Consider the following 27,191-nt stretch of genomic DNA (forward strand, 5'->3'; position numbering starts at 1 on the left):
GGAGACTCCGCATGTGCATGAAGCAGGAACCGCCATTCTGGGGAAGTTCCAAAAAAACTGATGGGCAGCCAGGCGTGGAGGTGCACACCTGTAATCCCAGCACTCAGGAGGCTGAGGCAGGAGGATCTCTGCCAGTTCGAGGCCAGCCTGGGCTGCTACATAGTGAGCTCAAGGCCAGTCTGAACTGCGTAGGGAGACCCTGTCTCAACCACAAAAAGGGACAAGCTACCAGGAAGCTGCTCCCTCCCGCAATGGGTGGCCAGGAGTTTTATTTTTTCTTCTGCCACGCACCCACAGCCACTACCTGGAACCTCTATGGACAACAAGGTCAGGGACTCGGGCCGGGGATTTAGCTCAGCGGTTCTGGTGCCTGCCTCGAAAGCGCAAGGTCCCGAGTTCGATCCCCGGTACCAAAAAAAAAAAAACCAAACAAACAAAAGAACAAAAAGGAACAGCAAAGGAAACCCAAAGCTAGAAAGAGTCTCTCTTTGTTGTTTGTTTGTTTGTTTCTTTGTTTCTTTGTTTTCTGTACCCACGATCAAACTAAGGACCTTGAGCTTGCAAGGCAGGCTCAGTACCACTGAGCTAAATCCCCAGACCCCATAGCTAGAAAGGGGAATGAAAGAATGAAGATTTGAGCTGAGATAAATTAGACCAGAGAAGAACAATAGAGAAAAGCCAACATAACCGAACGTTGATTTTTCTAACAGATTAACACAACTTACAAACCTTTAGCTCCGAGCAGGGGATTGAGTTTGGTTTGAGTTTCCCAAGGCACCCTCTGTCTATTTCCAGAGCCCAGCCAAGAGGCCATATTTCGTGAACTGTCATCTCTCCTCCTCCTCCTCCGTGACAGCTGCATTTTTGTCCTATCTTTGATAACCTGGACATGTTTGAAGAGCACACGTCATGTATGTCTTAAAAATATCACTCAACTGACCTGTGTCATGATCACACCCAGGGTGAGGCTCTGAGATTTGGATCTGCAGGTGGAACACCAAAGAGCTTCCCTGTCCCTCGGGTACATGTTATGAACTTGATTTGTTACTCTTCTGGGTAGAAGCCACTTTATGGTAACCCCAATACTTTTCTCTCCGTATCCCCACAATGTTTCATACATTATTGGAACAAAAAATGTGGCCATTCTTGAGCCCCTTTGAGAGTGCACTTCATTGCCTTAGGACACCCAAGCAAAAAAGAGGAAGCAAAACTTGTTTTCCATCCTTCATACCTTCTCTCCTTCCTTCCTCCCTTCCTCCCTTCCATCCATCCATCCTTCCTTCCTTCCTCTCTAACTCTCTTCTTTGCCCTTTTCCTCCCTTCCTCTCTTTCTTTCTTCTTTCCTTGTTTCTTTTCCAGTACTGGGGACTAAACACTGGTCCTTCACACTGGGGTGTAGCCCGAGCTCTTTTTTATTTTTATTTGAGATGGAGTCTTGCTAAGTTTGTCATTCTGGGCTCAAATTTGGGATCCTTCTGCCTCAGTTTCCAATAGTGCTGGGACATGCCCGAGTGAAAAACTCCTTCTTTTTTTTTCTTTGCCAAGGAGACAGGGTTCATTAAGTGACCCTGGCTGGGCTTGATCACCTGAGCTCAGGTGCTCCTCTCTTCTCAGCCTCCTGAGATAGAGGGATTACCATTAGGTAAGGAAGAAACCTTGACAATTTAAGTGACCAGCTGGGCCACAGCACAGGCAAAAAGAGGGTGCAAGGGAGAGCAGGATCCAAAAGAAAGTTAGTATCAGGAGAAGTTTGCAGGAGAAAACCTGGTCAGTATTATTACACGTATTTATATAGTCACGCCACACAATAAACTTAAGGGATGATTTATTTCAAATTGTCTCTTTTTTGAGTCAAAACATTTGTAGGTATGTAGATGTGCCTTCAAAGCCTCATGTGGTCACAGGTGGGGCTTGGTTTAGAGGTAGCTAGATCTAGAGGGTGTAATGCTGAGATGGCTTCATGGTGCAATGCTGATATGAAGGGTGCTATTATCAAGGGGTAAGTGTTACCCACCCTTAGTAGCCTTGATAAGATATAAGAGACAAAAAGATCTGTGGTCCTCCCTTGCTTTCTTTGCTACCTTCTGCCTGCCATGACCGGTCTCTCTTCTGCAATTCCTGTCTGCCACACCACCCTGCCTTGTAGCCAGCTCTACAAACTCAGCTCAATAAACATTTCCTCCTTTAACTTTGAGTTTTGGGTGTTGGGTATTGTGTCTCAGCCACAACAACAACAACAAAAAAGACGACAGGTTTATGGTTAGCTTAGGACTTCGGTGCTTAGCAAGCTGAGTGTGGTGGCACGTGCCTGGAATCCAGCACTTTGTAGTCTGAGGCAGGAGTGTAGTAAGTCGAAACCTGATGTGGGCAATTTAGTGCGACCCTGTCACAAAATTAAAATGTTTATACATACTTTGGATGGAACTACAGATTTAATGTGACCAACGTGAATGCATGGTCCTTGTAAATCTTAAGGTCGTATGGGATGAACGGTGCAATGGTTTATGTCTAGATGGCCCCCATGCCCCCCAAAAGCCTCATGGGATCAAAGGGCTTCTTCAGCGGTGGCTGAACCTGGAGTGTGTGATGCTGGGATTAAGGGTGTGTGACTACTCAGACTTAATCCACTGATTGTTTTGGCACCGCCCTAATCCCAGCCTTCCGGATAAGATTAAAGGAGGAGAAAGACACTGCTAAGGTCCCTTGTCCTTTTGCTACCTTCGTCTGCCATGAACTGTTGCTCCTATGCCATGTGCCACCCTGCCTTGGAAGCACCTGATTGTGGACTGATGCCTCTACAAACTGTGGACTAAATAAACCTTTTCCCTTCTACCTTTGCATGTTGGGTATTTTGTCTCAGCAACGAGAAAAGTAACTAAGACAAATGGAGACAGGATGCAGGGGACTGGGGAAAATCTCATTCAATAAGAGGTCAGGAACCTCAAAAGAAAGATAAGACTACATAGCCCTTCACGTAGGCACGATTATTCCCCGAGTCAGAGCCACTCTGCCTAAGGAAACATAGGAAATGTCGTCACAGGCATCATCCGAAGGTAACTCCAGACAGCTAAGTTCCTGATAGGCGGAGATCAACTCCTGAATTGAGGTGGCTCCGCCCCCAGAAGTCATGGCCAACAGAAAGCAGGCATCTTGAACCCTGTACACAGCAGGCCAGGCCAGGCCCAGTAAAAGCCCTGGCATTCTCCTGAAGCTCAGAGCTACCTACGGCCTCCGTGCTGAGCTCAGGGCTCTGTGAGTCTCTTCTTTGGGAGTGCAGCTGTCCACGGTCGCCATCTTACTTGGGCAGAGACCTGGCTGAGCTAAGTCCTGGGACCCCACTCTGGTGAGTTTGAACTTTCAAAGTCCTGGCCAAGGGCTCCGTGTCCTTGGCCGGCAGAGCACAAACTTCAGGGTGGGAGGATGGGAAATTCCAGCAAGGGAGTTGGCCCATGCAGAGAGATGAGGCAGAGATGGTTCCTTCCTGAGGGACGTTTACTGAGCGCCTGCCAGGCCTTCCTTGCACGGGACACAGTGGTGGGACTTGTCCTCTTGGCAGGACCCTGAAGGCCCCTCAGGGCCAGAGCAGTAGCCTGGCTGGTCTGCTCACGTTTCAGGCCTTAGCCTCATGTTGGCCATCTGCAAGCCTCATTCGTGAGTGGGGAACTCCAACCAATAGAAACTACGGGTTGATGAGTCAGAGGGACCTGGGAGGTTTCAGGTAAATATAGCATCAGCTGCCAGGCCTGGCAAGCCTGTGATTCTAGCATTTGGGGTGCTGAGTCAGGAGTATCTCCAGGTTTAAACTTGGATTCCACAGTGAGACACTGTCTCAAAACACTTAAAAAAATAAATACAAAATAGTATTAGTGATTTCATATAATTGTGTCCTCAGGTGAGACTATTTTCAAAATCTCTTAAGCTGAGTTAGAGCCCTCTCCTTTCCTTAGGGCCTAAAGCATTAGGGACCAAGACAGAACTTGAACACACAGAGTAGAAATTAGTAATCTTTCACAGAAGTCCCTGCTTTCTGAGGTTCACACCCAGATTTCTAGGTCCTCCTCTGAGAAACTAGAAATTTTGGACTCTGAGTAGCTATCTGCCCCATCTCTCTCCGTGAACTGACTTCCTCTGAAGGACCTTATCTAAGCAGGACTAGGTTCCCTTGCTAAGCATAATGTCCTAGAGGTCTTCCCCATTGTGGCCTATGTCAGCATTCCCTTTCATTTAAGGCCAGATATTAGGCCATTGTTTGTGTATCCCGTTTATCCATTCACTTATCCTTTCCCCTGGTGAAAGGCACTTGGGTAACTGTCATGTTTTAGCTACCGCATTATGAATGTGGATGTTTAAATAACTATCCAAATGCTATTTTCAGTTCTCCAGGGTATATGCCCAGAGAAAATGATGACTTGCTTCAGGTCTTCTCTGATCCATACAAGGAGCACAGGCAATCCCAGCCATGGCCCGAGCCACAGCTCGGCATGGCCGCCACTGCTTCTGCAGTGACAGTATGTGTGGCAGGTGCACTGGTCCAGTGGAGAGGCGTGGCAGGCTTTTACACAGGAGATGAGCGTGGGCGGAGGAGAAGAGCATGAGTGGGATGGAGAAGAAGGGTGTGTGGCTTTAGGATGTGAGCTGGGACCAAACTTTGATCTTGTTGTTTTCCTTGTAGGATCCCACGAAAGAAGACCCACTGCAGTCTTGCGGCAATAGCAGAGAGATGAACCCCGCCGTTGAGACCATTGAGGAAATTGAGGACTTCCTTCAGGTCTTCTCTGATCCATACAATGAGCACGGGCAAGGCCAGCCCTGGCCCGAGCCACAGCTCAGCATGGCTGCCACTGCTTCTGCTGAAGGCAGCCAGCAGGGCTCAAGCCAGAGCCAAGTGATGCTAGCCTCCATGCCCACGGGAATGACTTCTGCATCCTGTTCTGTCCCCGGGAAGGTCCTCACCCAGAATTCAGCAGGAGCCCCCGAGGAAGACCTGGATGCGATCCTTCAGGACCTCGTTGAGATTTTTGAGCGCAACCAGCAAGTGACGCCCTGCGAACAGGTCAATCTCACAGCAGCCTACCAGAAGACCCAGGCCATGGGCACCACTGACTGCCAGAGGGCGAATGTCACTGCAAACAAGATGACTGGCTGTGATGCAGGTAGCCAGGTGCAGGACACAAGTGGCCAGAAGACTCTCAAGGACATCCAGATGACAACACTGTGTGGCAGTCAGGTGAATCCCCACAAGGACCACCAAACCCTCTCTGGGGGCCAGGTGACAGCCTCAGGGCTTCATCAGATTGTTTACTGGGGTCCCATGGCAACCTCTCTCGGTGACCAGAGCCAGAGCCTCTACCTGAAGCAGATGACAAACACGTCTAATGATCAGAGCCTCAATGGGGGCCAGAAGATGACCCGGAGCAATGAGCAGATCATCAGTGGGGGCTATCAGCTCTTAGCGGTGCCACGCCCAGGACTCCCAGCCTGGACAGTTTCCCCTGTGATCCTGGAGCAACTCCCACCAAAGCATTGCAACTTACAGACTAAGCGCTCTGCATTCCCGAAGAAGGCAGACAGGTGGAAATCCTACGTGTGCCCACACCAGGACTGTGGGAAATCTTACACAAGGTCTTCTTACCTCCGGGTCCACCAGCGCACACACAGTGGTGAGTGAGGGGGGCCAGGTCCCGGGGAGGGGCTAGTGGCTACACATGGCTGTGTTTACAAAGCTTTGAGATCAATGCACATTGTTGCCACCTCCAGTGTGGCTGGGGGATGAATCTAGGTCTGCCCATATGATGGGCAAAGGCACTAGCACTGAGATATATCTCTAGTTCTTTTTCCTTCCCCTTCCTTCCATTTCCTTCCTTCCTTCCTCTCTCTCTCTCTCTCTCTCTCTCTCTCTCTCTCTCTCTCTCTCTCTCTCTCTCTCTCTCCTCTCTCTCTCTCTCTCTGTCTCTGTCTCTCTCTCTGTCCTTCAGGTTGCCTCTTTTTCTTTCTGTTCATCCCATTCTTCAGCTCTTCCCCTTCTCTGTCTTCCAGTCTCTTTGCATCTGTCTCTCCCTCTCCCAGTTCAACATCCGGGACATCTGTGATCTGCAGTAGGAGCATGGGCAAGCCCGATCCATGCCCCAGCCACAGCTGTGCATTTCCTTTGTTAGCCTTTCCCTGGTTCTTTGTAAGCTGCCTGCCTCAGCCTCCACCCCAGCCTCAGAAGCATCTGTTTGTCTCTGGCTCCCAGGAGAGAAGCCCTATGCATGCAACGAGCAGGGATGCGAGTGGAGATTCAGCCGCTCGGATGAGCTCAAGCGACACATGAGAAGGCACACCGGGGAGCGGCCCTACAAGTGTGAGGCCTGCTCCAAGAGTTTCGCCAGATCTGATCACCTGACACAGCATCAGAGAGTCCACAGAGCATTTCGCCTAGGACTGGAGCCCAGCCGTCTCTGAGGAACCGTGCACTGATACGAAATTCCCCCCGAGCCTTTGCTCTTGTGTTGTACCTGCCACTGCACCGATACATGAGAGATGCTGGATGTTTGTCAGTGCTTTCTTGGAAGTTTCCATCTCTTCTGAAGCCCCCGAGAAAGACCTGTGTGTGTTCTCCAGGGTAACTGAGCCATCTACAATGCCCTAGATGCAGAAGCACTCTCCTGTCATTCCCCTCTGTTGGGTGATGCTTTCCATGTGCTGTGAGGCTGAGATTTGGCTCTGAACAGCAGTCAAGACTGTATCATGGCAGCTGTGAATGCCCACAGTGGATGCCAAGAAAAGGAGAGGTGGGAGGTAATGAGGGAGGGAGAGGGGTGTCGCGTCACACTTGGTATGCCAGAGACCAGAACTGTTGCAGAGACACTGGAAGGCCCGCCTGGGCATTGGCCTGTGAACACACTCAGACCAAGGATTCTGGTGGACCAACGCATCCCATATGAGGAGCTCCTATGAAGACCTCTCCCCAGTAACAGTCGCTCTTGCCCAGAAATCATCACCAGCCCCTGAAAGGAGCCTGTGGACCTAATGAATTTCACTCTAGGACAGCGCCAAGAAGTCCTTTTGACCTTTCGGTATTATTTGGCTCCATTGTTTCATGGTAGGGTCTCAGGCATCTCAGTTTCAATAAACAAGTTGTGTGTATGACTGTTGAAATTGCTGCCAAAGTGTAAATTGGTGTCTGATTTTGAGTGTTATAATATGTTACAGTAGGACAGGAGTTGGGTGGTCATGAAGTGTTTGATACCTGACTCAAAGCTAGAGGCAGCACTTGTTGAAAAGGTGAGAGAAATCTAGTAAACATTTCTGATGGAGCTATTTTCCTGCCTTGACTTTTTTCTTGAAGTGCTTCAATCCCATGCCTACTGTGTGATGTGAAAAGCTATTTTCCTTTGTCTTCGCTGAGCACGGTTGTGCACAGCTGTGATCCCAGCTATTTGGGAAGCTGAGGCAGGAAGACGGCACTTTCAGGGTCTGCCTGGGTAATACACTTGTTTGTTTGATTTTGGTTTTTGGTTTTTCTTTTCTGGGACAGGGTCTCACTATGTAGTCCAGGCTGGCCTTAAACTCTGGCCATCCTCTTGCTTCAGCCTCTGGAGTGCTGGGATTACAGGCATACACCACCATGCCTGGTAAAGCTGTTTTGGTTTTTTTGGTAGGGGGGGATCGAACTCAGCACCTTGTGCTTCCAAGGCTGCCACAGGTGCCACTTAGCTGAATCCCTAGCCCAATGTTTTCGTTGGTTTGAGATGGTCTCACTCTGTAGTTCACGGTGGCCTCAAACTCATGGTGTTTTTCCTTTCCTCTGCCTCTCAAGGGCTGGGATTCCAGGTGTGCACCGCAAAACACATTCCGCCCGAGCGCTTTGGTGGATCATTTCTAATATTAAAAAGGATGATCGTGTAGTGCAGTGGTAGTGTCTCTGGGTTTGATCCCTAGTAGCAGAAAGAAATTTGCTTCTTCCCTAACCTCTACAGGTGCCACTATCTTTCGTAACACACCCAGCCCAGATTATACTCCCTTGGTCATTCCCAACTAATCTAATTTTCCTGCAGGGTCTGTGTAATTGAGTTTGACACAATGCATTGTCAACAGTGGAATCTGAAGCCAACCCCTTGAGAAGGCGCTGTCATGGAGCCCAGCCCGGTAACCACCTAAAGCCTCTGTGCCCTCCAGGTCCAAAGTTGCACTGAGCTCTCCCGGGTTTAGCTTCTTTTTCGTAGAAGCCCCATGACTTTATTTAGGTTTCACTTTTGACTTGACTGCCAAAATTACAGCCATCACCGCCCTGGTAGGGCTACACAAGATTGATCTTTCTCACTGGTCTTGTCTGGTATAAGGAGAGGTCATCTTGCTGATTCCACTGAGGACATTGGTTGGATTGTTTACACACATCTGGAAATGACCTGGCTCTTTTACTTTTTTCTCCCTCTTTGAACGTCTTTAAGAGCAAAGATAAACAGAACTCAGAATTCTCCTTTGCTCTCATAAGATTAATAAAGAGCAGAGTGGGTCTCTCAAATGCCAAGGCAGTCCGGATAAACTGTCTGTGAGGCTCTAGCTGGCTGGGTTCAAACATTATGGCCAGTTCTCTTGCACACTTAACCAATGGACACAGTACACTAAGCGTAAGTCAGACTTACAATGGCTTTATTTTCAAACTACCCAAGCATTTTTTTCTTAGAACTAAGTTAGAAGACCGTACCTATTAGTTTAAACCATCTCAACTGGCACCTTGAGGCTTCATGATGCAATTAGAACTCCAAAGCTTGTCTCCTTTCAGTTATGGTCTCAAAGCTGGTGGAGACTCTCCTCTCAAGCTACTCCCATTCCTTTCTACAACTCCCCCTCCTTTACCCATGGATTTTGTCCAGGTTACATCCCCAGCTGCTCCTCCAATTCTTTTCTCCACGAAACCCAACTCACCAATTAGTATGGGAAGTTCCACACGGGGGAACTAAAAGCTATTTAAAATGCACTATTTTGGCATGTTCATTATTTAAGGTAAAGACTTGAAAATTACCCAGTGCAATAAAGATCACCTTGACCTTGTGCTGTTTCTTACAAAGAGAAGATAAAATGCCAGTGTGAAAGACACTCTCAAGGAAAGTCAACGTCCTTATCATCAGGGACAAAACAAGTGCCATGAGGAGAATATTGTACAGATTTTAGCATACCTTACACTTTAAGCTTCCCCATGTAATTGTCACACTGTCACATTGTACTCTTCAATCTGAGCCACATCCGCAGCTCTTTTTATTTTGAAGCAGGGTCTCACTAAGTCACTGAGCTGCTGAGATTGGCCTCAAAGGTGTGATCTTCCTGCCTCGGTCTCCCACAGCGCTAGGATTACGGTCCTGTGTCAGCAGGCCCAGTGTCTTTGGAGCTGTTCTTCTTGCTCCTGGTGAGATGGCTAAGCAATGACGACCTGTGGCGGTTATTTCCTTTGTTGTTGTTCTTTTGTTTGCAGACAGGATCTTGCTATGTTGTCAAAGCTGGCCTTGGACTCACAATGCTCCCAGGTCAGCCTCCCAAGTAGCTGTGGTTACACAGGGGTGTGCCCTGGCTTGATAATTGCTCCTGAGGTGTTATCCACCTTTCCCTGCTGGCCAGGTTCCTAAGGGGCACTTTCTCCCCAGAGCTATACGACGGGTGCTGACCACCAATCCCTGCCATTACTTTCCCTGCAACATTCGAGGCTCCCCTAGACCTACCCACTGGTCCTCACCAAAGCACCAGGTTACATCTCTGAGACTTTGAGGGAGAAAGATAGCATTTCAAAAAATATATTTTAAAGTTATATTTGAAACATGAGCAGCTGCAAGCTAGAAGTATAAAAAGCCCAGCACCAAGGGTCACACGCTCACATAACTAAATGGCCAACTAGGACAGGAAGCCAAACTGAAAGTAAGAATAAGCCCTTCAGTGCTACCCTGGAAGCATGACAGAAAGAGGGGTTGGGCCTCGAGTGTCCTGTCTTTCCCTGGGGAAAGATAAGTGACAGTGCAGATGGGAGGAATTCTCTCGCTGTCCCTAGACAAGAGGCTCCTACCTCTTTAAGGAGGGTGTGGGTTGGAGGAGTCTGATGATGGGTAGGAATCAGGATGGGAAAGCACTAAATCAGAGGGGGGCAAGTGTCCTATCCGATGCCCACGGATTAATCAGCTTTCCATTAGTGGGGCAAAATACACAAAATAGCAACGAAGGGGGTAAGTTGATTTGGGTTCATAACTTTGCAGGTCTCTGCCCGTGGTCGGTCAGCCCCGTGGCTTTGGGGCCTGTGGCCAAGCCCTGCTGGGAGTGCATGGCAGGGGAGGCTTCTCACCTTGTGGCTCAGAACCCAAAAGAGAACCAAAGGAGGGGCTGGGCACTATAGCCCCTTGCAGGGCATCCCCCAACAACCTCATTTCCTGCCTCCAGGCTCCACCTTCTAAGAGATCATCCATCTCTTCCAAGCACCCGGGGCTAGGGACCAAGCCTTCAATACCTGGACCTGATGAAGACATTCCAGGCACAAACCAGAGCAGCCAAAGCAATCAAGACGCTTACCCTCAAACAAAGCTTCTCCACATGATCCACACACTGAGGGAAATGAGAGACTGAGGGAATATGTAAGTGAACTTGAGTCTTACACTAATTACAAAACTATAAAAAAGATAATATAGCTGTCCCTCATTATCCAGATGTAAGCTACAAGACATGAAGTTTTAGACAAAAGTATCTATGTCCCATCAACCAAAACATGAGAAAGGAGAAAACAAGAAAGTCATGAAAATGCAGACTCACATCGTTATTTAAAACTTAACGTGAACTCAGAGATTTAGCATAGCTGAATAGAGGAGGAGCCACGCTGGAGTTACACAGAGAAAATCATCTAAAAACACAGGTAATTGGAACGGAGGGACATACGTTCTAATGCCCAAAGCAGTCTGAAATAAGAGACTTGTAAATCAAGCAAGACATAGGCATAGGACTTTATAAAATGGGGAAGCAGCCCACAGAGCTCCTGGTGGATGGAGACTCCGCATGTGCATGAAGCAGGAACCGCCATTCTGGGGAAGTTCCAAAAAAACTGATGGGCAGCCAGGCGTGGAGGTGCACACCTGTAATCCCAGCACTCAGGAGGCTGAGGCAGGAGGATCTCTGCCAGTTCGAGGCCAGCCTGGGCTGCTACATAGTGAGCTCAAGGCCAGTCTGAACTGCGTAGGGAGACCCTGTCTCAACCACAAAAAGGGACAAGCTACCAGGAAGCTGCTCCCTCCCGCAATGGGTGGCCAGGAGTTTTATTTTTTCTTCTGCCACGCACCCACAGCCACTACCTGGAACCTCTACGGACAACAAGGTCAGGGACTGCAGTGGCTGTGGTGAAGGTAGTGAGTGGAATACACCACCCCTCCTGCCCTGCCCCTAGCTGGGGGAGGGGGATGGACTTTCGCAGCCTTAAGCCGTGTGGCAGGGCAGTGAGTGGGAATGGGTGGCAATGAGTGGAAGTCCTGCTCCCAGGGCCCTGAGAGGGGAGCGATGGTGTCAGTGGAGTGAAACAGGGGCTGTGCAAGGGCCAGGCGGGGCCAACTGTACACGGGACTGGGAGCAGCCTTGAGCTGTCTCTTTCTGAGGGCACCTCAGCAACTGGGAGAGTGACAGAGACACTCTGGGTGAGGAGATGTGGCCGGGCCGCCAAGGGACATCCGCAAAGCTGCTGGCTGAAGTCTTGCCTCAGCGCCCACATCTGAAGGCCAAGATAGCACCCTGGCACCCAGCACTAACCTTACTGCAGACTTGGTGGGGTTCCCCAGCACAGAGTTGGGCTCTGACTTGGACCCTACCACAAAACGGAGGGCACCAGAGGAATTTTATTGGTTTGTTGTTGTTTGTTTTGCTTTCCTTTTTCTATCCTTTTTTGGTTTTGCTTTGCTTCGTTTTGTTTTGTTTTGTTTTATGGAGGTTCTGGCTCTTTAGGTTTTTACTTTTATTGTTTTGGATTGTTCATCTTTTTTCTCTTTTTTCTCAATAGTTTTTCTTGATTTTTTTGAAATTTTTATGTGAGAGTGAACACTGTCTCTACTCTTTCTGGTTTGCTTCACTATTCTTTTGCTTTCTCTTTCATTTTTCATGCCTCCAGTTTCCCAGAACTTGGGTGATTGTGCTTTGTCCTTTGCCTCAGTTCACCAACCAAAAGAAACAGACTGGCAGCTGGGAATTTAGCTCAGTGGTGCTGCCATCTGCCTTGTGAGCACAAGGTTCTAAGTTTGATCCCCAGTACAAAAAAAAACAAACCAGACTGGCAGATTGGATGAAGAAACGACACCAATCAATGTGTTACATATAAGAAATATAGTTAACTTAAAAAGAAATTCAAAGTAAAAGAATTAAATACAATACTTCATGCAATAGAAACCCAGAAAAGACAGGGGTAGCTAATATTTTTGCAGACAATGTGAACTTCAAGCCAAGATTCACCAAAAGAATCTGAAAAAGTCACTACATACTTGTTAAGGGAAAACTCCAAGAAGAAGACATAACAGTCATAAATACCTATGCACCAAATACTAGCACATTCAACTTTATGAAACAATTTACTGGACAGGAAAAATCAAAAAAGCACTAATGCAATTGTAATGGGGGACCTCAATACCTGACTGTCACAAATAGACAAAAAACTCAAGAATGGAATATCAAAACTATACCAAATATGTGAACAAATGGACTTAGTAAGTGTCTCAGGGTGTTCCACCACACATCAGGATAAACATTCTTCTTAGCTGCACATGGGATGTTCTCCAAAATAGACCGTGTACTAGTTCATAGGACATGCTTAAGAAAATGCAAAGGAACTGAAATTATCCCATGCATATTATCAGACCATAGTGCCGTGAAATTGGAAATCAATGACAAAACAAACCACAAGAACTTCATAAACACATGGAAGTTAAACAATACCCTCCTGAACAATGAATGGGTCACAGATGAAATTAACAAAGGAATTAGACAGTTGCTACAATTAAATGATAACATCAATACAACATACCAGAACTCATGGGATGCAAGGAAAGCTGTCCTACAAGGAAACTTAAAGCAATGAATTCTCACATCAGGAAACAGAGTGAACTAAAATAATCAACCTAAAGTTGAACTTCAAAGCTTTAGAAAAACAGAACAAGTCAAGCCCAAAGCTTGTATGAGGGAGGAAATATAAAGATCAAAACAGAAATTAATGCAGTGGAGACGAAGAAAACAACACAAAGTATCAATGAATTAAAGAATTGGTTCTTTGAAACATTAAATAAAATTGATAAACCCTTAGTCAACCTTATCAAAAATCTCAAATCCATGCACTTAGGAATGAAAGGGTGAAATTACAATGGACCCAGCAGAAATCCAGAGGATCATCAATACCTGCTAGGAGAACCTATACACCAACACGATGGAAAACACAGAAGAAGTAGACAGATTTCTAGATACACATGAATTACCAAAGTTGAACAAAGAAGACCTATAAATGCTAAACAACCCAATATCTATCAATGAAATTGAAACTGTAATTCAAAACTTAACCAACTAAGAAAAGCCCGAGTTCTGATGGCTTTACTGCTGAATTCTACAAAAAGAACTTCTACAAGAAGAACTATTTAAACTACTGTTTAAAATCTTCAATGAAACTGACCAAACATGGACAGGAACATGCAAAGCTATGAACTCAAATCAACTTTCCTCCTTTGGAGTCGATTCTCACAGCCTATCCAAAGAGGTTAGGGGAAGGGAAATTTCCTTTGGGTACTGAGTATCAAAGGCGGGGACACTGTCTCACTGAGCAACAGCATCACCCTTCTTTCCTTTGGATTGGGAGAAAGGGGATGCTCAAATGCCCAGCCTAAGTGGCTTTGGGGGTCCACAGTTGGAATCCCAGCCCTTGGGAGGTCGAGGCAGGAAGATCACCGAGACTTGGAGTCCACCCTGCACAAGAGGGAGACCGTCTCACCAAAACAAACGCCAAGTCCAGCAAACAAGCAAATTACCAAGGCTGAACTTTGACCTGTCGTTTTCTTGCCTCAGCCTCCCAAATAGCTGCAATCACAGGTGTGCACCACCGTGCTCAGCTGAGGGGAAGCACACTAGATTTCCACATCGTACAGTAGGCATGGGATCGAAACAAATCCAGGAAAGTAATCAACACTGGAAAGTAGCTGGATCAGAAATGTTTATTCCATTGATGTCACCATTGGAACAAGTGCTGCCTCTAGGATGGAGTCAGTTATCAAACACCGCATGACACTCGCAGCTCCCATCCAACTGTCCTATATTATAACACTGCCAACCAGACCCTGATTTACACTTTGCAGGAATTGAAACAGACATATACACGACTTGTTTATTGAAACTGAAATGATTGAGACACTATCACTAAGCAAAGGAGCATAATCAAACCAAAGGATCCAAAGGACTTCTTGGAGCTGTCCTAGAGTGAAATTCATTAGGTCCACAGGCTCCTTTCAGGAGCTGGTGATGATTGCTGGGCAAGAGCGACTGTTGCTGGGGAGAGGTCTTCATAGGAGCTCCTCATATGGGATGCGTTGGTCCACCAGAATCCTTGGTCTGAGTGTGTTCACAGGCCAATGCCCAGGCGGGCCTTCCAGTGTCTCTGCAACAGTTCTGGTCTCTGGCATACCAAGTGTGACGCGACACCCCTCTCCCTCCCTCATTACCTCCCACCTCTCCTTTTCTTGGCATCCACTGTGGGCATTCACAGCTGCCATGATACAGTCTTGACTGCTGTTCAGAGCCAAATCTCAGCCTCACAGCACATGGAAAGCATCACCCAACAGAGGGGAATGACAGGAGAGTGCTTCTGCATCTAGGGCATTGTAGATGGCTCAGTTACCCTGGAGAACACACACAGGTCTTTCTCGGGGGCTTCAGAAGAGATGGAAACTTCCAAGAAAGCACTGACAAACATCCAGCATCTCTCATGTATCGGTGCAGTGGCAGGTACAACACAAGAGCAAAGGCTCGGGGGGAATTTCGTATCAGTGCACGGTTCCTCAGAGACGGCTGGGCTCCAGTCCTAGGCGAAATGCTCTGTGGACTCTCTGATGCTGTGTCAGGTGATCAGATCTGGCGAAACTCTTGGAGCAGGCCTCACACTTGTAGGGCCGCTCCCCGGTGTGCCTTTTCATGTGTCGCTTGAGCTCATCCGAGCGGCTGAATCTCCACTCGCATCCCTGCTCGTTGCATGCATAGGGCTTCTCTCCTGGGAGCCAGAGACAAACAGATGCTTGTGAGGCTGGGGTGGAGGCTGAGGCAGGCAGCTTACAAAGAACCAGGGAAAGGCTAACAAAGGAAATGCACAGCTGTGGCTGGGGCATGGATCGGGCTTGCCCATGCTCCTACTGCAGATCACAGATGTCCCGGATGTTGAACTGGGAGAGGGAGAGACAGATGCAAGGAGACTGGAAGACAGAGAAGGGGAAGAGCTGAAGAATGGGATGAACAGAAAGAAAAAGAGGCAACCTGAAGGACAGAGAGAGAGAGAGAGACAGAGAGAGAGAGACAGAGACAGAGACAGAGAGAGAGAGGGGAGAGAGAGAGAGAGAGAGAGAGAGAGAGAGAGAGAGAGAGAGACAGAGGAAGGAAGGAAGGAAATGGAAGGAAGGAGAAGGAAAAAGAACTAGAGATATATCTCAGTGCTAGTGCCTTTGCCCATCATATGGGCAGACCTAGATTCATCCCCCAGCCACACTGGAGGTGGCAACAATGTGCATTGATCTCAAAGCTTTGTAAATACAGCCATGTGTAGCCACTAGCCCCTCCCCGGGACCTGGCCCCCCTCACTCACCACTGTGTGTGCGCTGGTGGACCCGGAGGTAAGAAGACCTTGTGTAAGATTTCCCACAGTCCTGGTGTGGGCACACGTAGGATTTCCACCTGTCTGCCTTCTTCGGGAACGCAGAGCACTTAGTCTGTAAGTTGCAATGCTTTGGTGGGAGTTGCTCCAGGATCACAGGGGAAACTGTCCAGGCTGGGAGTTCTGGGCGTGGCACCGCTGAGAGCTGATAGCCCCCACTGATGATCTGCTCATTGCTCCGGGTCATCTTCTGGCCCCCATTGAGGCTCTGATCATTAGACGTGTTTGTCATCTGCTTCAGGTAGAGGCTCTGGCTCTGGTCACCGAGAGAGGTTGCCATGGGACCCCAGTAAACAATCTGATGAAGCCCTGAGGCTGTCACCTGGCCCCCAGAGAGGGTTTGGTGGTCCTTGTGGGGATTCACCTGACTGCCACACAGTGTTGTCATCTGGATGTCCTTGAGAGTCTTCTGGCCACTTGTGTCCTGCACCTGGCTACCTGCATCACAGCCAGTCATCTTGTTTGCAGTGACATTCGCCCTCTGGCAGTCAGTGGTGCCCATGGCCTGGGTCTTCTGGTAGGCTGCTGTGAGATTGACCTGTTCGCAGGGCGTCACTCGCTGGTTGCGCTCAAAAATCTCAACGAGGTCCTGAAGGATCGCATCCAGGTCTTCCTCAGGGGCTCCTGCTGAACTCTGGGTGAGGACCCTCCCAGGAACAGAACAGGATGCAGAAATCATTCCTGTGGGCATGGAGGCTAGCATCACTTGGCTCTGGCTTGAGCCCTGCTGGCTGCCTTCAGCAGAAGCAGTGGCAGCCATGCCGAGCTGTGGCTCGGGCCAGGGCTGGCCTTGCCCGTGCTCATTGTATGGATCAGAGAAGACCTGAAGGAAGCCCTCAATTTCCTCAATGGTCTCAACGGCGGGGTTCATCTCTCTGCTATTGCTGCAAGACTGCAGTGGGTCTTCTTTCGTGGGATCCTACAAGGAAAACAACAAGGTCAAAGTTTGGTCCCAGCTCACATCCTAAAGCCACACACCCTTCTTCTCCATCCCACTCATGCTCTTCTCCTCCGCCCACGCTCATCTCCTGTGTAAAAGCCTGCCACGCCTCTCCACTGGACCAGTGCACCTGCCACACATACTGTCAATTCTCCACAATGCACGTTCTTCCTCTGGGACTCTATCCCTCCCTGGTGGCCAGGGTGCAGGTGGACACCTGTGTGCCCTGCCTGCCCTACAGAGATCTCATCTCAAAGACTGTGCCAAACATGCCCTGCTCCACAGACATCTTTCTAGCCGTTCAGTGGAAAGAATGCACTTTCATTCGTTCTCTCAGCCCATTCGTGCCATCAGCCCAGGAAAGAGCAATCATGGCTCCTTTATTCATTGGTTTTCTGAGACAGGGGCTCCCCCTTGGTGTCCAGGCTGGCCTGGAACTCGAGGCATTCCCCTTGCCTCGGCCTCCCCGGTGCTGAGAAGACAGGCATACACCACCATGTCCAGCTTTCCTGATTCATTAGAAAGAGGGCAAAACAGAAATGGAGGGAGGTCAAAGAATTTGGCTCAGTGGAAGACCTTCACTTCAAGGACACCTATCTGCCTCTGGTGCTCACAGACTTGCCCCCATTCTGGGCGTAGTTTGTGCTCAGGCCCCATTGGGGATACTCTCTTCCTGAGAACATCCCAGAAAAGCCAGCTCCCAACAACTGTTCTGCAGTGGACTCCATGTCTATGTCTCTCCCTCAAATTGGCATACTCTAGCCTCATCCCTGGTGGACGAGTATCAGGAGGGGAGGTCTTTGGGGAATGATGAGGCTGGGAAGTGTACCATCTTGAATGCAACCAGGGTGCTTTGAAGGGCTGGAAAAGCACAGAGTTCTTTCTTCTCACTATGACATGACACAGAGAGGAGGGACTTGCAATGGCTTGTGTCTAGCTGTCCCCCCGAAGCCTCATGTGCTCATAGCTCATGGTGGGGGAGGGGCACCCTTTGAGAGGCCAACCAACTATGAACTGAAACCTCTAAAAACGGTGACCGACAATCAACCTTGCCTCTTTGTTTCACTTTGGATTCCGGGTGTTTTACCTTGGCAACCAGAAACAGTGCCATGGATGAAGCAGAAAGCAGCCCTCCGCACACACTAGAAGCTGATGGTGACTTGACCTTGGACTTCCAGCCCCCAGACCCTTGAAACAGCAATTTCTCTCCATGGTGGGCAGAAGGTACCAAAGCATGCAAGCTTTGTCGGATGAACACAGCTATGTCTTCATCTCTTCTATCTTCTTGAGGCTCCTTAGGGTGGGTGCCACTCACACCCTTGATTATAACACTTTTGGCATTGCCATCACACCATGAATCCCTCTCAGCATTACATTCTCTACATCTAGCCACCTCTAAGTAAGCCCCATCTAGGACTGCATGAGGCTTCAGCGAGCCACTTAGACACAAGCTGGAACCCAATCCCCCAAGAACTCGAAAGGCACTTACAAAAGAATGAACATAAACAAAACCACAAACAGGACATCACAAAATGATGGGATGCAGTGACTTCAGTCCAAGGGGGGAAATTGAGTAACACTTTCCAAAGAAGATGTCAAACCAACAGACTCCCTTTACCATTTAAGGGATTGAAAGAAGAATTGAATTCTAAAGCTAGTGGCAGATGGAAATCAGAACAATCTGAGGGGAGACTTGTCAACAGAGAAAAATTAGTAGAAGCAGATTTTTTTTGGAAGGAACACAGTTGACATGAATTTAGCTACGTGGATTTCCGGAGGTACCTGGGGAGCATTGCAGCCCTGTAATCCTAGCACTTTTGAGGTCAAGGCAGGAGGATTGCCAATTGGCTTCCTGTTTGGGCAAACTAGTGAGACCCCATGTGGAAAGGACCAATCAAAACAGCTAGGGTGTAGCCCAGTGGGAGCAGGCTCACCTAGCAAGGAGGATGTCCTGGGTTCAACCTCTGCCACTGAAAGTGGGTATGCCAAGTCCTTGGAATGAAATCAATCAGAAAGTGTGGACTGCACTACTGATGCCAAGCTGGGCAAAGGAGTGGAAACCTAGGGCGGTGCTGTGCATGGGGAATGCCTGCACAGGAGTGGCTGAGCCCAGAGGATTACTGCAACCCATAGAAAATCAGCCATTTAGTGAGAACTTCTCTCAAAAACAGTCAAAAAAAAAAAATATATATATATATATATATATCAGGCAATCCCCTTGAGGGGTTAGCTGAGGGCAAATGTCCTGAGTGCAATGACCATAGGACCTAGCAGTCCTGTCTCTGGGTAGATACCCCGTGGAAATGAAAGTACTGTTTGTGAGAACTGTTTGAACACCCACATCCATGCCACCATAGCTCATACACGACAGCTACCCAAGGATATTTCCTAAGATGAAGGGATGATTGAGATGTGGGATATACATGCAGTGGTTTACTATCCAGCCTTCAAATGCAAGGCAATGCTGACGTATGTTTTGATGTGGTGATATGTTGTGATATAATAGACCTTGAGGACATGATGCTAGGTGAGGGAAGCCAGGCACAATTCGAGAAGGTACTTTGGACTAGCCAAATGCATGGATTCAGACTGGGCAGAAAGCTCCTCTGAGCCCAAGAGTTCAGGTTCCTCCTGAAGGGAGAGGCCTGCCACATGTGGGTATGAACCTCAGAAAACAGGGATCTAAGGAAAGATTTCACATTTCTCCTCCATGAACTCCAGTTCTGCCTCTGGTTCTAAATGCTGCAAGACCTCTGGAAAGCAGAGGGCCGGCTCTGATTCGGTTCAAGAGATTCTTCAAACAATCAGTCTCAGCCTTGTGCTAAGATATTTTCAATCACCATTCCTATTTCCTCTACCCTTTCCAAGTGTCTCGACAGAGAGTCTCACTGTGTACTCCAGGTGTACAACTGGAGATACTCCAGCCCCAGACCCCCAGATGTGGCAATCCCAGGTTGGCCAGGCCTTGAGGCTAATGGTTGATTTCACTGAAACCTCCCAGGCTCCTCTGATTCCTGGAGCCCTAGGATTTGCCATTCTTCATTCTTGAGTGTTCCCCACTCACACCGGGGTTTGCAGATACCCAGCAGGAGGCCCAGGCCTGAAACTGGAAGAGACCAGCCAAGCTGCTGCTCTGGCCCTGAGGTTCATGCCTCCTGTACAAGGAAGGCCTGAGAGGTGCTCGGTAAATATGGCCGTCAGAAGGGGACCGGGGATGGAGCTCAGTGTTTCAGCCATCCGCCCCGCAAGTGCAAGCGATAAGGTCCCGAGTTAGATCCCCGGTACCTCTCCGCCCCGCCCCCCTGCCCCCGCAAAAAAAAAAAAAAAAAGGCCACCAGAAAGGAATCCTCTCTGCTGCAGCTTGGTGCAGCTTGGGCCAACTCCCTTGCTTCAGTGCCCCAGCCCTCTACTCTGGAGATGGTGCTTTCGCCGCCCTGGGCCCGGATCTCTTGGTCAGGTGTTTGGCGCTTCCTACTCACGCGAGCGTGGTCCTGAGGCTGCTCCCAGTCAGGAGGACTCTGCCCAAGCAGGATGGCGAACGTGGACAGGTGCACTCAAGAAGCAAGAGGCTCACAAAGCCCTGAACTCGGCAAGGAGGGCGAAAGCAGCTCTGAGCTGCAGGAGGATGCCTGGGCTGGGCGAGGGCCTGAGCTGGCCTGTGCAGCTTTCCAGATTCCCGCCTTCAGTGGGCCACGCCCCCCGGGGGTGGAGCTTCGCCATTTTCTCTCCGCCTCGCAGGACCTTGGTTGGCTGCCTGGAGTTATCTGCTGCAATGGCCAGGCACTTCCTGTCTCACCTGTTCCCTTGAGACACAGAGGCCCTCAGAGCCTCGGGCAATCATTGTGCCTAAGTGAAGGGCTGCCTCTTCTTGGCTCCCTTGGGAGGTTCCTCAACTCTTCTGGAATGAGATTTCCTCCCTGGCCCTCCACCCTGTCCCTATCCTTCCCCTTAAGTCCCTTGGTCTTGCCAAGACCAGGCATTCCATTCCACCAATGGTGTCAACTGGATCTGCAGTTCCATCCAAGGCCCCCAAAAGTGATGAACACTTGTAAATGTGGCCGCGTGTGGTGGCCCATGCCTTAAGCCCATGACTGGGGAGGCTTGGGCAGGTGGATTGGACTGCTGCCACTTTCAGGCCAGCCTGGGAGACACAGTGCGTTCCAGGCCAGCCCCACTCCATGGTGAGACCCAGCATGTCTCAAAACTCCACAATAAAGTCTTCCACATCTCCAGATGTGGGATGACCCCAAAGGGCGGTTTTGCTACCTCCAACTCAGGCTTCCAACATGTAGGTGGCAGTTTAACTTCTTCATTTCCTACCTTTATTCTTCTTGTTGTTATTTCTTTCTCTTCTCTAATTGCTGTGGCTAATGCTTCCATACCTATATTGACCAGGAGTGGTGATAATGGACATCCTTGTCTTGTTTCTAATTTTAACATGAAAGATTTAAGTTTTTGACCATTTAGTATGATGTTGGCTGTTGGTTTGTCATGGATGGCTTTTATCAGATTGAGATAATGACCATCTATTCAAATTTTCTGTAGGATTTTTATCATGAATAGCTGTTGGATTTTTTCAAATGCTTTTTCTGCATCTATTGAGATAATCATATGGCTCTTCTCCTTGTCTCTGTTAATATAGATTATTACATTTATTGATTTACATGTGTTGAACCATTCTTGCCTCCCTGGGATGAATCCCACTTGGTCAGGATGTATGTTCTTGATGATCTCCTGAATTCTCTTTGCCAGTGTCTTATGAGGGTTTTTGCACTTACGTTCATTAGTGAGATTGGCCTATAGTTGTCTTTTCTGATTGGGTCTTTCTCTTCTTTTAGTACCAGGGTAACACTTGCTTCCAGGAATGAGTTTTCAGAGTATAGCTTCCCTTTCAATTTTATTAAAGACTTTGAGAAGTAGTGCCATTAGCTCTTCTCTAAATTTTTTGTAGAATTCAGCAGTGAAGCCATCAGGAGCTGGGCTTTTCTTTGTCAGTAATTTTTAGTTACATTTTTAATTTCATTGATTGATATTGGGGTGTTTAGAATTTTTATGTCTTCTTGTTTCATCTTTGGTAATTCATATGTATCTAGGAATCTGTCCACTTCTTCTGTTTTCCATCTTATTGGAGTATATGCTCTCAAAAAAAAGTATTGATGATCCTTTGGATTCCTGCTGGATCTGTTGTAATTTCACCTTTTTCATTCCTAATTGCATGGATTTGAGCCTTTCCTTTTCTTTTTGGATACAATTGGATAAGTGTATCGATTTTATTTATTCTTTCAAAGAGCCAACTCTTTGATTCATTGATTTTTTTTGTATCATTCTCTTACTCTGAATTGCATTGAATTCTGCTCTGATCTTTATAATTTCCCCCATTGTAGGAGCTTTTTTTGTCTTGCTCTTCTTTTTCTAGAAATTTGAGGTTCAGCGTCAGGTCATTTCTTTGAACTGGTTCTGCTTTCCTCATATGGGCATTCAGTGGTATGGATTTCCCTTGTAGGACTGCTTTCACTGTGTCTCATAAATTCCAATACGTTGAATTAGTATTATCATTTGATTGTAGAAACTGTCTGATTTCTTCTTTAATTTCCTTTTTGACCTATCAGTTGTTCAGAAGGGTGTTATTCAATTTCCATGTGTTGATGGAGTTCCTGTGGTTTCTTTTGCTGTTGATCTCCAATTTCAGAGCACCATGGTCTGACAATATGCAGGAGATAACTTCAATTCCTTTGCATTTATTTAAGCATGTTCTGTGAGCTAGCATCTACTCTATTTTAGAGAATGACCTGTGCACAGCTGAGAAGAATGTGTATTCTGATTGTGTAGGATGGAACAATTTTTAGTCCATTTGTTCAAAAGTATGGTTCAATTCTAATAGTTCATTGTTGATTTTTTTGTGTAGTTGGATCTGTTTCTTTGTAATAGCAGGGTATTGAAGTCTCTCACTACTATTGTATTAGTGCTTATTTGATTTTTCATGTCCATTAATATTTGTTTTATATAGTTAGGAGCACTATTGTCTGGTGCATATATATTTATGATTGTCATCTCTTACTCCTGGATTGCTCCCTCTATAAGGATGTAGTGGCCTTCTTTGTGCACCGTAATTAGTTTTGGTTTGAAATCCACTTTGTCTGCAAATAGGATGGCTACTCCTGCTTTTTTCTGGGTTCCTGTTGTATGGAATATTGTTTTCCATCCTATGACTTTCAGTCTACGAATTTCTTTTTGAATTAAGTATGTTTCTCACATGTGGGATATTGTTGGATCTTGCTTCTTGATCCATTCTGCCAGTTTATTTCTTTTGATTGGTGAAATGAGACCATTTATGTTTATGGTTATAACCTATACATATTGACTTGTCATTGTCATGATATTTTCCTGTTGCTGGCTCTTTTATTTTTCCCCCCTTTCCATTTAACTTCTTGCCACACCTGATGGCTTCGTTCTCTTAGGGTTCATGGAGTTGTAATCTTCATTGTCTTTTTCTAGGATATTTTTTAGGATTCTTTCAACTGCTGGTTTGGTGTTCATGAAGATCCTCAGGTGTTCTCTGTCATGAAAGTATCTTATTTCTCCATCAATTTTTGAAAGATAGTTTTGCAGGATGTACTGATGTGGGTTGGAGGTTGTTTTCTTTTAGGGCTTGAAATACCTCACTTCAGGCTCTACTTGCCTTCAGGGTTTGTGCTGAGAAGTCTGTTGTGATTCTGATGGGTGTTCCTTTGTATGTAATTTGTGTTTTTTCTCTAACTCTGTTTAATATTTAGTTCTGTTGAAACTTCCCAATCTTCACTATTATATGCCTAAGTGTAGAATTATTTTGATCACAGCTAGTTGGAGTCCTATATCCATCACTTTTCTATATGTCAAATTCTTTTCCCTGTTTGAGAAGTTTTCTGTCATTACTTCTATATACAGTTTTTTATGTCATTTGTGCCATCTTCTGCTTTCTTATTGACTCCAATCAATTTTATGTCATTGTTCTTTTCATTGTCTAGCAGCTGCTGGATGGATTTCCCATTGTCCCTTGCTATTTTTTAAGAAATCTCCCTTTTCATGGCCACTAACCACAGTTCTGTCTTCAATATCTGATATTCTGTCCTCATATTGGCTCATTCTATTGTGTATCCTTTCAATAGTTTTTACTCTGGAAAACTGTTTGAATCTGCCTCGTGGATTCCATTTCTTTTCCATGCTGGTCCTTCATGTTTTCCGTCATATTCCTGAGCTCCTCTATTTTTATCAGTTTCTGTTCTAGAATGTCTAAGCATGCCTTCCATTTTGGTCACCATCTGGGAAATTATTTCTCCTTTGATTTTTTTTCTAGAGCCTTGTTCATCTGTCTTGTTATTTCCCTTGTTATCAGTTCAGGGCATTCAGGTGGTTGACTTTTGAATTGTTCCACTTCACTGGCCCCTGGGTTTGCCTTTGGTGAGCTGGAAGTCTGAGTTTGCATCTTGTTTAGATGTCTTCCCATTTTTATTTTGTTGTTGTTGATGTCCTTTGTTTAATTCCTGGGTTAATACTTGTCTATTGATTATTGTGAGTATCTTTATGCTAGTATTTAGAATCCTCAGGGAATAACTACTTCTCAGAAGTGTCTGCCACGTAAAGCAGGTCTTTGGATTTTGAGTTTGCAATGACCCTTAGGCAGACTCAGATTTGGTATACCAGGAAAGACAACTAACTAGAATAATCATGTCACATTAGACAAGTTAATATAATCTGTATCAACAATACCATCACACAGTTTGCAGAATGATAAATTGTGGTAATGTTCATCTGTCATCTTTTACTGCATGAACTAGCCTTGTGGTTATATATCAAAATCAAAAACCAACTAGGGCTGGGGATTTAGCTCAGTGGTGCCATCACCTGCCTCATAAGCACAAAGTACCGAGTTTAATCCCCACTAACAACAACAACAACAACAACAACAACAACAACAAACCCAACCAGAGCTATATTTACAGTAAAGAAGTCCTTCCATATAGAAAATTTGGGAAGAAGACTTAGAAGGAATTGGAGGGGGGAGTGAATAGGAGAAGAGGGGAAGATTAGAAGTAAGGGTAAAGACACAGAAAGATAAATTGGTGAAGACAGCAGGAAAAGAGGGAAGGGGGAACAAAAACTAGAACAGAATGAACTAACAGCAACAGGAAAACTAGAAACTGTATCCATGCTCCTATAAAAATAAAAACAGTCAAGAAAAATGAAAACAGGAATAAGAAAGGAGAGAAATGAAAAAGAGGAAAAAGAAGGAGGAGGAGCAGGTGGAAGAGGCAGAAAATGAGGAGGATGAGGAGAAGAAGATAGAAGATAGTAGAAGACAGAAGAAAAGAAAAGACAGAGGAAAAGTAAAAGGAAAAAAGGGTCCCCTTCAAGACGTGTCTCTGCTTTCACTGATACACAATGTGGGCTGCAGCTTGCAGATCTGAGTTGATTAATCTTAATGATCCAGCCATAGTCCACGGAGATTCAGGCTGATTTCTGGTTGCAAGGCCAGAGTTCAGCACCCTGACCTCCAGTGGGTTTAAACTCTGCATGGTTCTGCTGCAAGTTCAAGTTGCACTACACCCACAGCAAGTCCAGGCTCCAGTAAGAGGTGCTGATCCTGACTACTCACCAACCACTGTAGTCCACTGAATCCTTATTACAGTGGCTCACTTCAATCCTAGTGGACTTCAATTCTCAGCAACAAGCCTTAGGGAGATCCTTTCTCTACTGCTCACCACTCTGCCATCTTTCCTAGCTCAGAATGATGGTTTTGCTGCTCTCTGCCATAATCTGGATCTGGCCAGTCCACTCTGGTTGGCACGGGTGCCTGGTGGCCACAGATATTAACAATAGCAGTGCCACTAGCATGGCCAGCCAATTCATATGTATTTATGAATTCATGCATTTCTTCTGCATTTTCCATCTTATTAGAGTATAGGTTCTCAAAGGAGGTACTGATGATCTCCTGAATTTGTACAGGATCTGTTCTGATTTCGCCCTTTTCATTCTGAATTGCATGAATTTGAATCTTTTATTTACTTTTTATTTTAAGATTGGCTAAGGGTTTATCAATTTTATTTAATATTTCAAAGAACCAACTCTTCAATTCATTCTTTCTTTGTATTGTTTTCTTAGTCTTCACTTAATTAATTTCTGCTCTGAATTTTATGATTTCCTCCCTCATATAAGCTTTAGGCTTGACCTGCTCTTTTCTTTTTAGGCATTTGAAGTTCAACATTAGGTTGTTCACTTGAGATTGCTCTGCTTTCCTGAGGTGAGATTTTAATCCTCTAAATTTCCCTCTTAGAACTGCTTTCATTATGTCCCATAAGTTCCAGAATGTTGTACCATCATTATCATTTAATTTCTTCTTTATTTTAATCTATGACCCACTGGTTGTTCAGGATGTGTAATTTAATTCCATGTGTTTTTGGAGTTGTTGTGGTTTCTTTTGTTGTTGATTTCCAATTACATTGCACTATGGTCCGACAATATGCAGGGGATAATTTCAAATCCTTTGCATTTACTTCACCATGTTCTGTGCATTACTATGTGGTCTATTTTGGAGAACGTCCCATGTGCACCTGAGAAGAATGTGTATTCTGATGTCTTTGGGTGGAACACTCTATAGACATCCAGTAAGTCCATTTGTTCACATGTTTGGTATAGTTCTGATATTTCTTTGTTGAATTTTTGTCCAGTAGGTCTATCTATTCGTTACAGTGGGGTATTAAGGTCCCTAATTACAATTGATTGTGGCTCATTTGATTTTTTTCATGTCTGTTAATATTTGTTTTACATAGTTGGGTGCAATGGAATTTGGTGCACATATATTTGTGATTGTTAGGTTTTCCTCTTGAATTATTCCCTTCACGTGGATGTAGTGACCTTCTCTATCTCTTTTAATCAGTCTTGGCTTAAAATCTACTTTGTCTGCAAATAGAATAGCTACCTCTGCTTTTCTCTGGGTTCCTGTTGCATAGAGTATTGTTTTCCATCCTTTGATTTTCTATGAATTTTTGTCAGTTAAAGGCATTTCTTTATGCAGCATATTGTTCAATCTTGTTTCTTGATCCATTCTGCCAGGTTGGTTGTTTTGATTGTTGAGTTGAGATCATTTATGTTGATGGTTATAACTGATATGTATTGATTTATCTTTGTCATATTATTTTCCAGCTGACGGTTCCCCATCTTACTCCTCTGGGTTGTGTTGGATTTTTTTTTTTTTTTTTTTTTTTTTGCTACCAGGGATCATACTCAGGACCTTGCGCTTGTAAGGCAGGTGGTGGAACCACTAAACTAAATCCCCAGCCCTCTCTCTGTTTAATTACTTGTCCTGATGGGTGGCCTCATTCTATTGGT

General features: G+C 46.2%; 1 protein-coding gene across 1 annotated transcript; it reads left to right on the plus strand.

Moving 5' to 3' along the window:
- The first annotated feature begins 4,773 nt into the window (after positions 1-4,773).
- LOC147827169 (uncharacterized) lies at positions 4,774-8,138 on the plus strand. Its single transcript, XM_087215135.1, has 2 exons — positions 4,774-5,660; positions 6,236-8,138. Exons 1-2 carry the CDS (start codon positions 4,832-4,834, stop codon positions 6,442-6,444), a joined length of 1,038 nt encoding a protein of 345 aa, XP_087071261.1. The 5' UTR covers positions 4,774-4,831; the 3' UTR covers positions 6,445-8,138.
- The last annotated feature ends 19,053 nt before the right edge of the window (positions 8,139-27,191 follow it).

Source organism: Heterocephalus glaber, unplaced genomic scaffold (genome assembly GCF_053883595.1).
Source record: "Heterocephalus glaber isolate CG9 unplaced genomic scaffold, H.glaber_assembly_v1.0 deba00001452, whole genome shotgun sequence".
Taxonomy (NCBI): Eukaryota; Metazoa; Chordata; class Mammalia; order Rodentia; family Bathyergidae; genus Heterocephalus; species Heterocephalus glaber.

What these genes read in the sequence shown, in the direction of transcription:
- LOC147827169 (XM_087215135.1), top strand. Translation starts at nt 4,832, where the DNA reads ATGGCTGCCACTGCTTCTGCTGAAGGCAGCCAGCAGGGCTCAAGCCAG. An exon ending in CCACCAGCGCACACACAGTG is followed by an intron (nt 5,661 to 6,235) that starts GTGAGTGAGGGG and finishes TCTGGCTCCCAG; the next exon opens with GAGAGAAGCCCTATGCATGC.